General features: G+C 37.0%; 1 protein-coding gene across 1 annotated transcript in view; it reads right to left on the bottom strand.

Annotated features, from left to right (window-relative positions):
• Positions 1 to 13,382: 13,382 nt before the first annotated feature.
• Positions 13,383 to 15,362, bottom strand: part of LOC308337936 (uncharacterized protein C1orf185) — a gene marked incomplete at both ends in the record, with an annotated part of 44,018 nt that continues 42,038 nt past the window's right edge. Inside the window, 2 exon segments of the mRNA XM_080831487.1 lie at positions 13,383 to 13,777; positions 15,164 to 15,200. Coding sequence (XP_080687613.1) covers positions 13,383 to 13,777; positions 15,164 to 15,200 — 432 coding nt within the window.

Below are 15,362 nucleotides of genomic sequence, written 5' to 3'. Positions count from 1 at the left end.
TCTCTTTTTTAAACCTTTCCTTTCTTTTGTTCCTTTTAATTTTTTTTAATTTTTAAATTTTTTTAATTTGTGTCTCTTCTGATTTGTTTAGTGTATATACGGGGGGGTCATTGTTGCCATTTTAGTATTTTGTTCTCTTGTTCATCTGAGTGCATGTTGGCATTGAACAGGAGTCTGCAGTATTTGGAGACTACAAAGGGGACCATGTGCCTGAGATAGAAACACTTGGACAAAATGACAAGACAGAAAAACTCACATCAAACAAGAGAACAAGAGGCAGTACTGACTGTCAGGGACCTAATCAGTATGGATATAAGTAAGATGTTGGAACTAGAGTTCAGAATAATGATTATAAATATACTAGCTGGGCTTGAAAAAAGCATAGAAAACACTAGAGAATCCCTTTCTAGAGAAATAAAAGAACTAAAATCTAATCAAGTCAAAATCAAAAAGGCCATTAATGAGAAGCAATAAAAAATGGAGGCTCTAGGGATGCCTGGGCAGCTCAGTTGGTTAAGGGTCTGCCTTCAGCTCAGATCATGATTCCAGGGTCCTAGGATCGAGTACCGCATCAAGCTCCTTGTTCAGTGGGGACCCTGCTTCTCCCTCTCCCTGCTGCTTACCCTGCTTGTGCTCTCTCTCTTTGAAAAATAAATAAATATTTTTTTAAAAATGGAGGCTCTAACTGCAAGGATAAATGAAAGGAAGACAAATACAGAAGACAAAATGAGAAAAACTAAAGAAGCTGAGAAAAAGAGAGATAAACGACTACTAGATCATGAGGGGAGAATTTGAGAGATAAGTGATACCGTAAAGCAAAACATTAGAATAACTGGGATCCCAGAAGAAGAGGAAAGAGAGAAAGGTACAGAGGTATATTGGAGCAAATTATAGTGGAGAACTTCCTTAATCTGGGGAAGGAAACAGGTATCCAAGTCCAGGAGGCACAGAGAATCCCCCTCAAATCAATAAAAATAGGTCAGCACCCCGACATATAATAGTGAAACTTACAAATCTCAGAGACAATGAGAAAATCCTGAAAGCAGCTTGGGACAAGAAGTCCATAACCTAAAAGGGTAGAAGCATTAGATTGGCAGCAGACTTACCCACAGAGACCTGGCAAGCCAGACAGGACTGGCATGATATATTCAGGGTGCTAAATGAGAAAAATACACAGCTGAGAATACTTTATCCAGCTAAGATGTCATTCAAAATAGGAGGCATGATAGAAAACTTCCAGGACAAACAGAAACTAAAAAAATTTGTGAATACCAAATAAGCCCTACAAGAAATATTAAAAGAGATCCTTTAAGCAAAGAGAGAGTCTGAAAGTAACATAGACCAGAAAGGAACAGAGACAATACACAGAAACAGTGACTTTACAGATAAGACAATGGCACTAAATTCATATCTTTCAATAGTTACCCTGAATGTAAATGGGATAAGTGCCCCAATCAAGAGACATAGGATATCAGATTGGATAAAAAAGCAAGACCCATTGATAGGCAGACTCATTTTAGGTCTAAAGACCCCACCAGATTTAAAGTGAGGGGCTGGAAAACCATTTACCATGCTAATAGACATTAAAAAAAAAAAAAAAGCTGGTGTGGAAATCCTTATATCAGACAAATTAGATTTTAAACCAAAGACTGTAATAAGACATGAGGAAGGACACTATATCATAATTAAAGCATTTATTTAACAAAAAGATCTAACAGTTGTAAATATTTATCCCAACATGGGAGCAGCCAATTATACAAGCCAATTAATAACAAAATCAAAGAAACACATCGACAATAATACAAGAGTAGTAGGGGACTTTATCACCCCACTCACTGCAATGGACAGATCATCTAAGCAGAAGATCAACAAGGTAACAAGGGCTTTGAATGACACAATGGACCAAATGGACTTTACAGGTATATTCAGGTATATTCCATCCCCAAACAACAGAATACACATTCTTCTCTAGTGCACATGGAACAGTCTCCAAAGTAGATCACATACTGGGTCACCAATCAGATCTCAACCAGTACCAAAAGATCAGGATCATTCCCTGCACATTTTTGCACCACAATGTTTTGAAACTAAAACTCAACCACAAGAGGAAAGTTGGAAGGAACCCAAATACATGGAGGTTGAAGAGCATCATACCAAAGAATGAATGAGTCAACCAGGAAATTAAAGAATTTAAAAAATTCGTGGAAACAAGTGAAAATGAAAACACAACAGTTTAAAACCTTTGGGATGCAGCAATGGAGGTCCTAAGAGGGAATTATATAGCAATACAAACCTTTCTCAAGAAACAAGAAAGGTTTCAAATACACAACCTAATCCTACACCCAAAGGAGCTGGAGAAAGAACAGCAAAGTAAGCCCAAATCCAGCAGAAGAAGAGAAATAATAAAGATCAGAGCAGAAATCAATGAAATAGAAACCAAAAGAACAGTAGAACAAATCAATGAAACTAGGAGCTGGTTCTTTGAAAGAATAAGATTGATAAACCCCTGGCCAGACTTATCAAAAAGAAAAGAGAAAGGACCCAAATAAATAAAACCATGAATGAAAGAGGAGAGAAAACAACCAACATGGAAGAAATACAAACAATTGTAAGAACATATTTATGAGCAACTCTATGCCAATCAATTAGGTAATCTGGAAGAAATGGATGGATTCCTAGAACATATAAACTACCAAAACTGAAACAGAAGAAATAAAAAACCTGAACAGACCCATAACCAGCAAGGAAATTGAAGCAGTAATCAAAAATCTCTCAACAGACAAGAATCCAGGGACAGGTGGCTTTCCAGGGGGAATTCTACCAAACATTTTTTTTTAAGATTTTATTTATTTATTTGACAGAGAGAGAGAGATCACAAGTAGGCAGAGAGGCAGGCAGAGAGAGAGGAGGAAGCAGGCTCCCTGTCAAGCAGAGAGCCCGATGCGGGGCTCAATCCCAGGACCCTGAGATCATGACCTGAACTGAAGGCAGAGGCCTAACCCACTGAGCCACCCAGGTGCCCCAAATATCATTCTTAATGGGGAAAAACTGAAAGCTTTCCCCCTAAGGTCAGGAATACAGCAGGGATGTCCACTATCACCACTGCTATTCAACATAGTACTAGAAGTCCTAGCCTCAGCAATCAGACAACAAAAAGAAATAAAAGGAATCTGAATCAGTAAAGAAGTCTAGCTTTCACTCTTTACAGATGACAAGATACTCTATGTGGAAAACCCAAAAGACTTCAGCTGAAAATTGCTAAAACTCATACAGGAATTCAGCAACATGGCAAGATATAAAATCAATGCACAGAAATCAGTTGCATTTCTATACAATAACAATGAGACAATGAGACAGAATAAAGAGAAATTAAGGAGTTGATCCCATTTACAACTGCACCCAAAACCATAATATACCTAAGAATGAACCTAACCAAAGAGGCAAAGAATCTGAACTCAGAAAACCATAGAACACTCATGAAAGAAATTGAGGAAGAAACAAAGAAATGGAAAAATGTTCCATGCTCATGGATTAGAAGAACAAATATTGTTAAAATGACTATGCTACTTATAGCAATCTACACACTCAAAGCTATCCCTATAAAATACAATCAACTTTTTTCACAGAGCTGGAACAAATAATCCTAAAAACTGTATGGAACCAGAAAAGACCCTGAATAGCCAAAAGAATGTTGAAAAAGAAAACCAAAGGTGGTGCCATCACAATTCTGGACTTTCAGCTCTATTACAAAGCTGTAGTCATCAAGACAGTATGATACTGGCACAAAAAGACGCACCTAGATCAACGGAACAGAATAGAGAATCCAGAAATGGACCCCCAACTCTATGGCCAACTCATCTTCAACAAAGCAGGAAAGAATATCCAATGGAAAAAAAGACAGTGTCTTCAACAAATGGTGTTAGGAAAATTGAACAGCCACATGCAGAAGAATAAAACTGAACCATTTCCTTATACCATACACAATAGATTCAAAATGGACCTAAATGTGAGATCTATCAAAATCCTAGAGGAGAACACAGGCAGCTACCTCCTCAACCTCAGCTGCAGCAGCTTCTTTTTTTTTTTTTTTTTTTAATTTTTTATTTATTTTCAGCGTAACAGTATTCATTGTTTTTTCACCACACCCAGTGCTCCATGCAATCTGTGCCCTCCCTAATACCCACCACCTGGTTCCCCCACCCTCCCACCCCGCCCCTTCAAAACCCTCAGGTTGTTTTTCAGAGTCCATAGTCTCTCATGGTTCACCTCCCCTTCCAATTGCCCTCAACTCCCTTCTCCTCTCCATCTACCCTTGTCCTCTATATTATTTGTTATGCTCCACCAATAAGTGAAACCATATGATACTTGACTTTCTCTGTTTGACTTATTTCACTCAGCATAATCTCTTCCAGTCCTGTCCATGTTGCTACAAAAGTTGGGTCTTCGTCCTTTCTGATGGAGGCATAATACTCCATAGTGTATATGGACCACATCTTCCTTATCCATTCATCCGTTGAAGGGCATCTTGGTTCTTTCCACAGTTTGGCGACCGTGGCCATTGTGCAGCAGCTTCTTGCTAGACATGTCTTCAAGGGAAGGGAAACAAAGTAAAAAATGAGCTATTGGGGCTTCATCAAGATAAAAAGCTTTTGCACGGCAAAGGAAACAGTCAATAAAACCAATCAAAATTCCACCAGTATTTTTCAAAGAGCTGGAGCAAATAATCCTAAAATTTGTATGGAATCAGAAGAGACCCTGAATTGCTAAGGAAATGTTGAAAAAACAAAAATAAAACTGGCGGCATCACGTTACCTGATTTCAAGCTTTACTACAAAGCTGTGATCACCAAGACAGCATGGTACTGGCATAAAAACAGACACATGGACCAGTGGAACAGAGTAGAGAGCCCAGATATGGACCCTCAACTCTATGGTCAAATAATCTTCGACAAAACAGAAAAAATATCCAGTGGAAAAAAGACAGTCTCTTCAATAAATGGTGCTGGGAAAACTGGACAGCTATATGTAGAAGAATGAAACTCGACCATTCTCTTACACCGCACATAAATATAAACTCGAAATGGATAAAAGACCTCAACGTGAGACAGGAATCCATCAGAATCCTCGAGGAGAACATAGGCAGTAACCTCTTTGATATCAGCCACAGCAACTTCTTTCAAGATATGTCTCCAAAGGCGAAGGAAACAAAAGCGAAAATGAACTTTTGGGACTTCATCAAGATCAAAAGCTTCTGTACAGCAAAAGAAACAGTCAACAAAACAAAGAGGCAACCCACGGAATGGGAGAAGATATTTGCAAATGACAGTACAGACAAAAGGTTGATATCCAGGATCTATAAAGAACTCCTCAAACTCAACACACACAAAACAGACAATCATATTAAAAAACGGGCAGAAGATATGAACAGACACTTCTCCAATGAAGACATACAAATGGCTACCAGACACATGAAAAAATGTTCATCATCACTAGCCATCAGGGAGATTCAAATCAAAACCACATTGAGATACCACCTTACACCAGTTAGAATGGCCAAAATTAGCAAGACAGGAAACTACGTGTGTTGGAGAGGATGTGGAGAAAGGGGAACCCTCTTACACTGTTGGTGGGAATGCAAACTGGTGCAGCCACTTTGGAGAACAGTGTGGAGATTCCTCAGGAAATTAAAAATAGAGTTTCCCTATGACCCTGCAATTGCACTACTGGGTATTTACCCCAAAGATACAGATGTAGTGAAAAGAAGGGCCATCTGTACCCCAATGTTTATAGCAGCAATGGCCACAGTCGCCAAACTGTCGAAAGAACCAAGATGCCCTTCAACGGATGAATGGATAAGGAAGATGTGGTCCATATACACTATGGAGTATTATGCCTCCATCAGAAAGGATGAATACCCAACTTTTGTAGCAACATGGACAGGACTGGAAGAGATTATGCTGAGTGAAATAAGTCAAACAGAGAGAGTCAAGTATCATATGGTTTCACTTATTTGTGGAGCATAACAAATAATATAGAGTACAGGGGTAGATGGAGAGGAGAAGGGAGTTGAGGGCAATTGGAAGGGGAGGTGAACCATGAGAAACTATGGACTCTGAAAAACAACCTGAGGGTTTTGAAGGGGCGGGGGGTGGTAGGTTGGGGGAACCAGGTGGTGGGTATTAGGGAGGGCACAGATTGCATGGAGCACTGGGTGTGGTGAAAAAACAATGAATACTGTTACGCTGAAAATAAATAAAAAATTTAATAAAAAAAAAACAAAAGAAAACCAAAAGAATGGGAGAAGATATTTGCAAATGGCATATCAGATAAATGGCTAGTATCCAAAATCTATAAAGAATTTATTAAACTCAACACTCAACAAATAATCCCATTAAGAAATGGGCAGAAGACATGAATAGACATTTCTGCAAAGAAGACATCCAAATGGCCAACAGACACATGAAAAAAAGCTCAACATCCCTTGGCATCAGAGAAATACAAATCAAAACCACAATGAGATACCAACTCACACCAGTCAGAATGGCTAAAATTAACAACACAGGAAACAACAGATGTTAGCAAGGATGCAGAGAGAGGGGTATCCTCTTACACTGTTGGTGGGAATACAAGCTGCTACAGCCACTTTGGAAAACAGTATACATGTTCCTCAAAAAGCTGAAAATGGAGCTACCCTATGACCCAGCAATTGCACTACTAGGTATTTACCTCAAAGACACAAATGTAGTCATCTGAAGGGGCACCTCCACCCCAATGTTTATAGTAGCATCATCCACAATAGCCAAACTATGGAGAGAGCCCAGATGTCCATCGACAGATGGATGAAGAATATACACATACATACACATACACATACATACACATACACATACCTACATACACTCACACAGACACACACAACTGGAATACTACTCAGCCATCAAAAAACCACAATCTCTCCATCTGCAATGATGTGGATGTAACTAGAAGGTATTTGTTAAGCAAAATAAGTCAATAAGAAAAAGATTATCATATGATCTCACTGATAGGTGGAATTTAAGAAACAAAACACAGGATCAGAGGGGAAGAAAGAAAAAAATAAAACAAGATGAAATCAGAGAGGGAGACAAACCATAAGAGAGTCTTAATCATAGGAAACACACTGAGGGTTGCTGGAGGGGAGAGGGTGGGGGGATGGGGTGGTGGGGTGATGGACATTGGGGAGGGTATGTGCTATGGTGAGTGCTGTGAATTGTGTAAGACTGTTGAATCACACACTTGTACCCCCGAAACAAATAATGCATTATATGTTAACTAAAAAATAAATAAAAATGAAAATAAGGAAAAAAATGATCGTTTGGTTTGATTACTTTTAGAGTCTTTTCCCATTGGAAAAGTAGTTTCTTCTCTTTTTGTACAGAATCTGTGAGTATGTACAGATTCTTTGAGATGTGAATATCATGTTCTCAACTATCTTAAACTTAATGTGTACTAACACATTGACTTCTTGCATAAATCAATTATTACTGAGGAGATTGCAAAAAGTGATTTCCTAATTCTATCTTTCTACATTCATTAGTTGGCTTTCTGTCCTTAGCCCTTTAAATTTTTTATAAAAAGCTTTCAGGATGGGGCGCCTGGGTGGCTCAGTGGATTAAGCCGCTGCCTTTGGCTCAGGTCATGAGCTCAGGGTCCTGAGATGGAGCCCTGCATCGGGCTCTCTGCTCAGCAGGGAGCCTGCTTCCTCCTCTCTCTCTGCCTGACTCTCTGCCTACTTGTGATCTTTCTCTGACAAATAAATAAATAAAATCTTTAAAAAAAAAAGTTTTCAGGATGGATTCACAGGTCCTTTTCTAGTTCAATATGTTACAATTTATTATTATTCATTTTGTCCTCAGAATTTCCCTAATTTGAAAAGTGGGAGCCTCTTTAAGCTAGCTCAGGTGTCCTTTTGACATGGTCCCATCAATTTATGTGTACTTTCTTACTTTAGGTGCAAGAAAATGTTCTAGGTTTACTTCATAATTTCCTTGCCCCAGTCCTAGAATTAATCATTTCTTCAAGGAATATTATTTCCTTTGAGTGGAGAATTGTTTTTAGAAACCAAGTCTGCGAGGCACCTGGGTGGCTCAGTCAATAAGCGTCTGCCTTTAGCTCAGGTCATGATCCCAGGGTGTGGGATTGAGCCTCGCATCAGGCTCCCTGTTCAGCACGAAGCCTGCTTCTCCCTCTCCCACTCCCCCTGCTTGTATTCTCTCTCTCACTGTGTCTCTCTCTGTTAAATAAATAAATAAAATCTTTAAAAAAAAAAAGAAACCAAGTCTGAGCATTAACTGTGTTGATACATGAGATGAGGGATCAGTATTAGGAAATACAGTATAAACACATATAGCATAAAGATACTAATTCTAATAATAGTATTAGAAGTATCATTGTAAATAGATAAATACACACACAAACACACATTGCATACACATACATACTAATACCTTCAATTCCAACTCAATACCCTATCACAGGGCTTTTTTTTTTTTTTTTCCTGATTTGCATTTCCCTGATGATTAATGACTTTGAGCACATTTTTATGTATCTGTTGGCTATTCGTACATCTTCTTTCGAAAGATTTCTCTTCAGGTCTTTTGCCATGGCTCACTCTTGAACTATTACATACTTAGGTGAAAATCCAAGGTATCCAGGGGCAAAACAACAGCTGGAGAGCTGAAAGAGCCAAGCAGATATTTCAGTTATTGTCTACCACAGTAGAGAGAGATTTAACCTATAAAAGCTTACTTGGTTTAAGTAAGAGGAAAAGCTCTAAGCTCTAACTTGAATCATCACAATACAGAGACGTGGTTCCTCAGCCGGTTTCCAGATTTGAGCTAGTTCTCAGACTCAGAGCCTTTTAGATAAAAGATGGCCTTTGAGGAAGGGCGCAGCTGTTCTGCTGAAACTTTACATTGCAACTTTTATTACATAGAAAATCTTCCTCCTACACTTCCTCCCAAATATTCGCAGCCATTTGCCAGTGTGAGAGTGCATTGGGCTAAGGCAAATAACCAGATTTAAAAAACAGATTACCAGATACTGGCTATGAACTGCCACTAATTCCTGGAGAGCCAAAAGTCACAGTGGCCCCCTAGTCAAAATAGGGGCCTATGGAGGCAAGGCCAGATTTTTAAAAACAGGTTACCAGATACTGGCTATGAACTGACACTAATTCCTGGATAACTAAAAGTCACAGTGGTCCCCTAGTCAAAATAGGGGCCTATGGAAGTAAGGTCATTAATGTAGTTTTAGATTGGTTCATCTCAGTTAGCCCAGTGGGTTCCAAACCAAACCCATGATTATTTCCTCCAGTCCTAGGAAGCATAATTGGAGTAGGCATACTTAGCAAAGGGCAAAATCTCCACATTGGTTCCCTAACCCATGGGATGAGGGCTATTATGGTAGCAAAAACCAAAGTGGAAGCCACTAGAACTGCTTCCCCCACCCAAAATAATAAACCAAAAGCAATACACATAGAGAGAGATTAGAGATTAATGCCACTTGAAAGATTCAGGAGTGGTAACTCTTGCCACATCTCTTTTCAAGTTGCCTATTTGGCCTGCACAGAAGAAGATAAAACTTAGAAAATGAAAATGGATTGTTTTAAACTATTTAATCAGGAGGTCCCTCTAATTAGAGCTACTGTTCCTGGTGTTGCTTCATTGGTGGAGCAAATCAGTGCTTTCTCTTGTATATGCTATCCACCTATTCCTCCAGCAAATATTTTTTTTCTTTATTCCTGTTAGTGTAGACCACAACATGCAGTTTTATTTCATCTCTAAAGATCAGCACTAACTTCGCTGTTCTACTGCAGGGTTAGATTATCTCTCTAGCTCTCTGTCATAATTTAGTCTAAATGGGCCTTAATCTTCATTCCACACAAATGGACACCAGAAGACATTTGTGATATCATGCTAGCTGGACACGGTGAACAAGCATTAGTAACTACCCTAGATAATATGATTAGATAAATGCAAGCCAGACAGTGGAAATAAATTCTACAAAATTCAAGGGCCTGTTGCTTCAGTAAAATTACTAGGAATCCAGTGGTCTGGAGCATGTCTGGATATCCCTTCCAAGGTGAAAGACTAGTTGCTGCATCTGATACCTCCAACCACTAAGAAAGACACACAATGTATAGTGGACTCCATTGGATATTGGAGGTAACATATACTTCATTTGGATGTGATACTTAGACCAACTCACTGAGGAACCTGAAAGAGGTTCCAGTTCTGAGTATGGTCTGGAAGAATAGAAAGCTCTGCAACAGATTCAGGCTACTAAGTTAGTTCTGCCACATAGCAGATCCATGTTATGTGAAGTGTTTGTAGCAAATAGATATACTCCATGGAGACTTTAGCAGGCAACTCTAGGTTAACGAGAGTCTATAGGATTCTAAACAAAGCTCTGCTATCACCTGCCAATAATTATTCTTTGGAAACATCCTCTGGCTTACCATTAGACTAGTAGGGACTTAACATGTGACCATGGCCACCAACTTACCTTTGAGTTCAACTATTCACCATGAACTGGTGTTGTTTGATTTGCTAACACATAAAGTTAGGCATGCAGATCTGCACTCAATTACAAATGGCATTAGGTTATATAAAATTGAATTTGAGCAGATTCTTAAAGCACAAAGAAATTGCATGAGAAAATGGTTGAGATACCCATGGCTCTTACTCATGCTACATGGTCTTCTCTCTCTCATCATATAGCTATGGCATCAAGTAGAGTTACTTATCAACAGTTGACTAAGAAAATACTTGATCCTGACTTTCAGACAGTTGTACATGACATGCCAGCATCATCTCAGAGTTTACACCTAAAGTAAGAGAGCCCTGCTCATGTATGGCCTTGATAGGCAGTGGTGAAAGTCTCAGTAGGCATAACTTTGAGCAGTGACCTAGCTGTATAGCCTGGAAGAATAAATTTTCAGAGGTATAGATTTTTGCTGATTCATTGGCAGTGGGTAATGGTTTGGCTGAATGGTTGGAGACTTGTAAGGAATACAACTGGAAAATTAGTGACAAAGAGACTAGGAATGATGTATGTAGGTAACTTTCTCGATGGAAAATGGACACAGAATATGAATATAAATGAGTCTTAAGTAAATGCTACCCAAAGAGAAATATCAGAAGAAATTTAATAATTAAGTGGACAAGATGATCCACTCCATGGACGTCAGCCTCTTTCAAAAGTTATCCTTGCTACTGCTATGAATAATAAACCGTCCTTTGTCACTATAAAACCACTGAGGGCTAACTTGTCAGAGGGCACGAATGGTGAAATCTTAGATCCTTTACAGTTCTTAAAAATAAGATTATTTTAGACTGCTGTAATTTCATATGTAATTTCATATGCTTATCAGTCTTTTCAAAGAGAACAGTTATGTAGCTATGATACAGAATAACATTTTAATAATATGATACAGAATAACATTTTAATAACACATTTAATAATGTGTTAGGTTTTGAGAAAAAAGTTCAATCCATTCATAATATAACAATTATTTTATATGCATAGATCTCTTTATTTCTCATTTGTAATGACAAGAATTTGATTAGGATGCTTTGTTCAGTAACAGAAACAAAACTCTTTTTACTTTATGCAAAAAGGACAATTTATTATAAAATTACAAGGGTACCTTACCAAAGCCCAGAACAACAGTTAAAAACAGGACATTAATAAATATCAAATCTTGCTAGCTTAAGCAAACAGGGGAACTTATTATTAGGATACCAGACTGCCATACCAAGCCAAGAGCAGCCTCATGAAGGGCTGGAATAAGGAAATGGAGGACTATTAGAAAGCAGGAATCACATTTGCCTTATCTCTCATCACTGCTTTTTATTTTGTAAGTGCTTCACTGCTCTCTCACTGCAGATTTACTATTTTTCCTTCCCAAACGCAGCCCATAGCTCCCCAGGTTGTTTCCGCTATTCCAGAGACTAATCAGATCAAAGCTAGACTCTCTTATCTCCAATCCCAAATTCCCAGAAAAATTTTAACATCTTACCAAAATTAAAGATAACTTCTCTGGGATAGGTAGTAAGATATAAATTGGAGAGACACCAAGAGACAGAGAACAATTTATATATATGCTGTTCCTTACAGACCCTGAGTTCAAATAGCTTATTTAGATGTAAGGGTGGACATTAGAGAGCTGTTCTCACAACCAGTAACTACTAGAAACAATGAGGTGGTTCAGGAGAGACAGGTATTCTAATTTTTTTTAAATATTTCCCATGGGACAGAATCAATAGACATGGGCAATGCTACTTTTAATTGAGAGAAGTTTCTTTTTATTTATTGTAATAGGTATGATTTATCTCTTGGGAAGATATGCACAAGTGTTGGTGAGTAACTTAAGCACAAAAGTTAATATTCTATTTAGCCATTTTCCAGAAAAGAAAGAAGAAAAGGAGAGAGAGAGAGAGAAAGAAGGAAGCAAGGAAGGAAGGAACTGATTATATGGAGACTATTTAGGAGAGAGGGAAAAAAGATTAATTACATGGTGGATGATTTCAGAAATCCCTCAGGACTAAACATAGAAATCTGACCAAGGGTCTCTCAGATTACCTTCATTAAGAGGTTTTAGAAAACTCATCAAACTCAGTAAATTTTCTGCATCACCCACTTAGAATTATTCCTAATAAAATGATAAAGATATGTTTAAAAAAAAAAAAGAAGGATCTCTCAGATTAGTAAGAACTCTGATTCATCTAGCTTGAATCAGCGGTTTAGGAATATAGCTGGCCACATTTCCATCATAGTGGAGTAAGGATTGGGAAACCATTCTGAGAAACAGACATAGGAAAGGGCAAAGAAAATTATTTTCTGGATTCTTCAGTTTCCAGGCTCCCCTAGAAGAGCAAAATTATATTGTTTACCAAAATCATGACAAAATAAAATTTGAATGTTAAGAGATTTATGTATTTAAAATTCAGAAAAGCTGATGGAAGTATTCTGCCCAGCCCTACCCACATGGAAGTAAAATTGAAAATGTCAAAAGTATAAGGAAATGTTGTGAATGTTTTATTCAAAAATCTATTTATGCTGAAGATTTCTTAAAGTATTTCTCTTGTATGTTGAAATACATTCATATTATTTATTATGTCCTTTGATGAAATACAAGGAGTTAAACTTAATATTCATAATGTCACTCTACTGCTTCCTGTAATTTTATTTCTAGAAATAAGAAATGGCAAGGGAAGTAGGACCACTCTAAGGTAAAGAACAAATAATGTTAGTATGGACATGTTAAGAGACTCAGAAGCTGGTGATTCAGTTTTAACTTTCCATGATTTCAGTGTATACAATGTTTCAAAAGAAAAAAAGTCATTCAATATTATGTTGAAGGTTTTGTATTTCAACCTCTGCATTTCTTCGTGAAAATATTTCCTTAATGCTGTCATCTTTCTGATCATCATAAAGTGTCATATTCAGTACATTTTCAGTACAATCTTCTAAGGAAATTGTTGACAGGTATGAAAATACTTTTTCCAGTAGAGGTTCCCTGAGAAAAGGCATTGGGGAGCTCTTTTTTGCTAGAGTATCATCAGAAAACCAGTCATCAGCTGCTTCTATACTTTGGCTGTAATAAGAATCAGATGGTAGTGTTGATAAGGTTAAGGTAACACTGCTGGGATGTGTTGCCAAGCTAGTCTCTGAGGGGTCACAAATGACCTTTTGTGTTGCAAGGCAGAATTCTTCTTTAGAGTGATCTTTAATTACTGTAAAAGAAAATTAGATTTACTATGAATACTATACATTCATGAGCCAAATCTTACTTAAAAAGGTGACATTTCTTTTTAAAATTCAGACTCTTTTTTGGGTTAAAATGGATAGAAGGATGCAATAGTGAAAATTCTAAGTTGCTATCATCATCTGTACAGTGTTAAGTATGTAATTGGGGATTAATAACTTCATTACAATCAAGAATAGAAAAGGCTATTCTAAAGAAAATCAACCTGTTTTAATAGGAGAAGATTCTAAATAGGCTAGAAAGCTCAGTTCTGGAATGTCTCTAATATCAGAAAACATAGTTTCTTAGATATTTCTTAGATATTTTCTTAGATACTTAAATTTTAAAAATACATGCCTTTGTAAGCAGGCAGATTACAGAATGTTTGGTCCACAGTGGAAAGGGCCTATGGGTTGCCTTGACACCAATTGAAGTAACTACTAACATTCTTAGAGTGCCTTATAATATATGAAGCAGTTTGATATATTTCCATATATCATTTATCCTTTCAATAATTTTTCAAGGAAGTTATTATTAGAACCATTTCACAGAAGAGAAGACTGAGATTTAGAGACTGATGACTCACCACAGATCAGAGACACAGCAGACTTCACCTAGACTTCTAGTACTCTAAGATTCATGTTTCTTCAATTATTACATTATTTATACTGCACAGTTGATATTTAAAAAGGTTAAGTTTTAGAAAATATACTATATAATATCCTAAGTATATTTTATAATATTTTATATACTAAACTTTGATATTAATGTATAACATTAACTTTTCTGTTTTAAATATCTTATTACATTTTGTATATCCAACATTTCTTACATAGGAGGATAATATTTTGAGGTAATAAGACATAATATGCAATATCTAAAGGATTACAAAATACTCATGTCTTTTGACCCTCCAAGATAACTATACGGCATTGACTATGACACTTTTTTTTTTAAACTTAGGGATGGTGGGGGGATGAATGGAGACAATCTTAAACAGGCTACATGCCCAGCATGGAGCTCTACACCAGGCTCGATCTCATAACCCTGAAATCATGACCTGAGCCGAAATCAAGAATTGGACAGTTAACCCAATGAACCACCAAGATGCTCCTGACTATGATGCTTTTGGGTATAAATAAGGAACAAAAATTTGAATTTCACATTTTAATTTAAGATGTGACATTGTAAGTTTTGTTTTTTAAGGAATATACGCCCACTCGCATACTAATACATTAATGTTTCCCTTGAATTTCCATGGTATTAAAACAATATTTAGATAACATTTAGGTAGGCCTCTTGGTTCTTTAAGATGTAAATTGCTATAATTATATATAATTATGGTTTCTTCTAACAAATTGTTGAGAAAAATTACCTTTTATACGTGCTGTTTCCTTTTTTCTTTGCTCCTCCTACATAAAAAAAGTTATTCATATTTAAAAAACTGAATGGTTTCTCTATAATTTCTTTAATATATTTAACATATTTATATAAGAATAATATATTTTAACTTCATAATAAGGTTTTGATGGAATTTTTTTTCCACGATGAGTTTATTTCATCAAAATATACTG

Source organism: Martes martes, assembly GCF_963455335.1.
Source record: "Martes martes genome assembly, contig: scaffold_175, whole genome shotgun sequence".
Classification (NCBI taxonomy): Eukaryota; Metazoa; Chordata; class Mammalia; order Carnivora; family Mustelidae; genus Martes; species Martes martes.
This window is presented reverse-complemented; position numbering and strand designations above follow the sequence as displayed.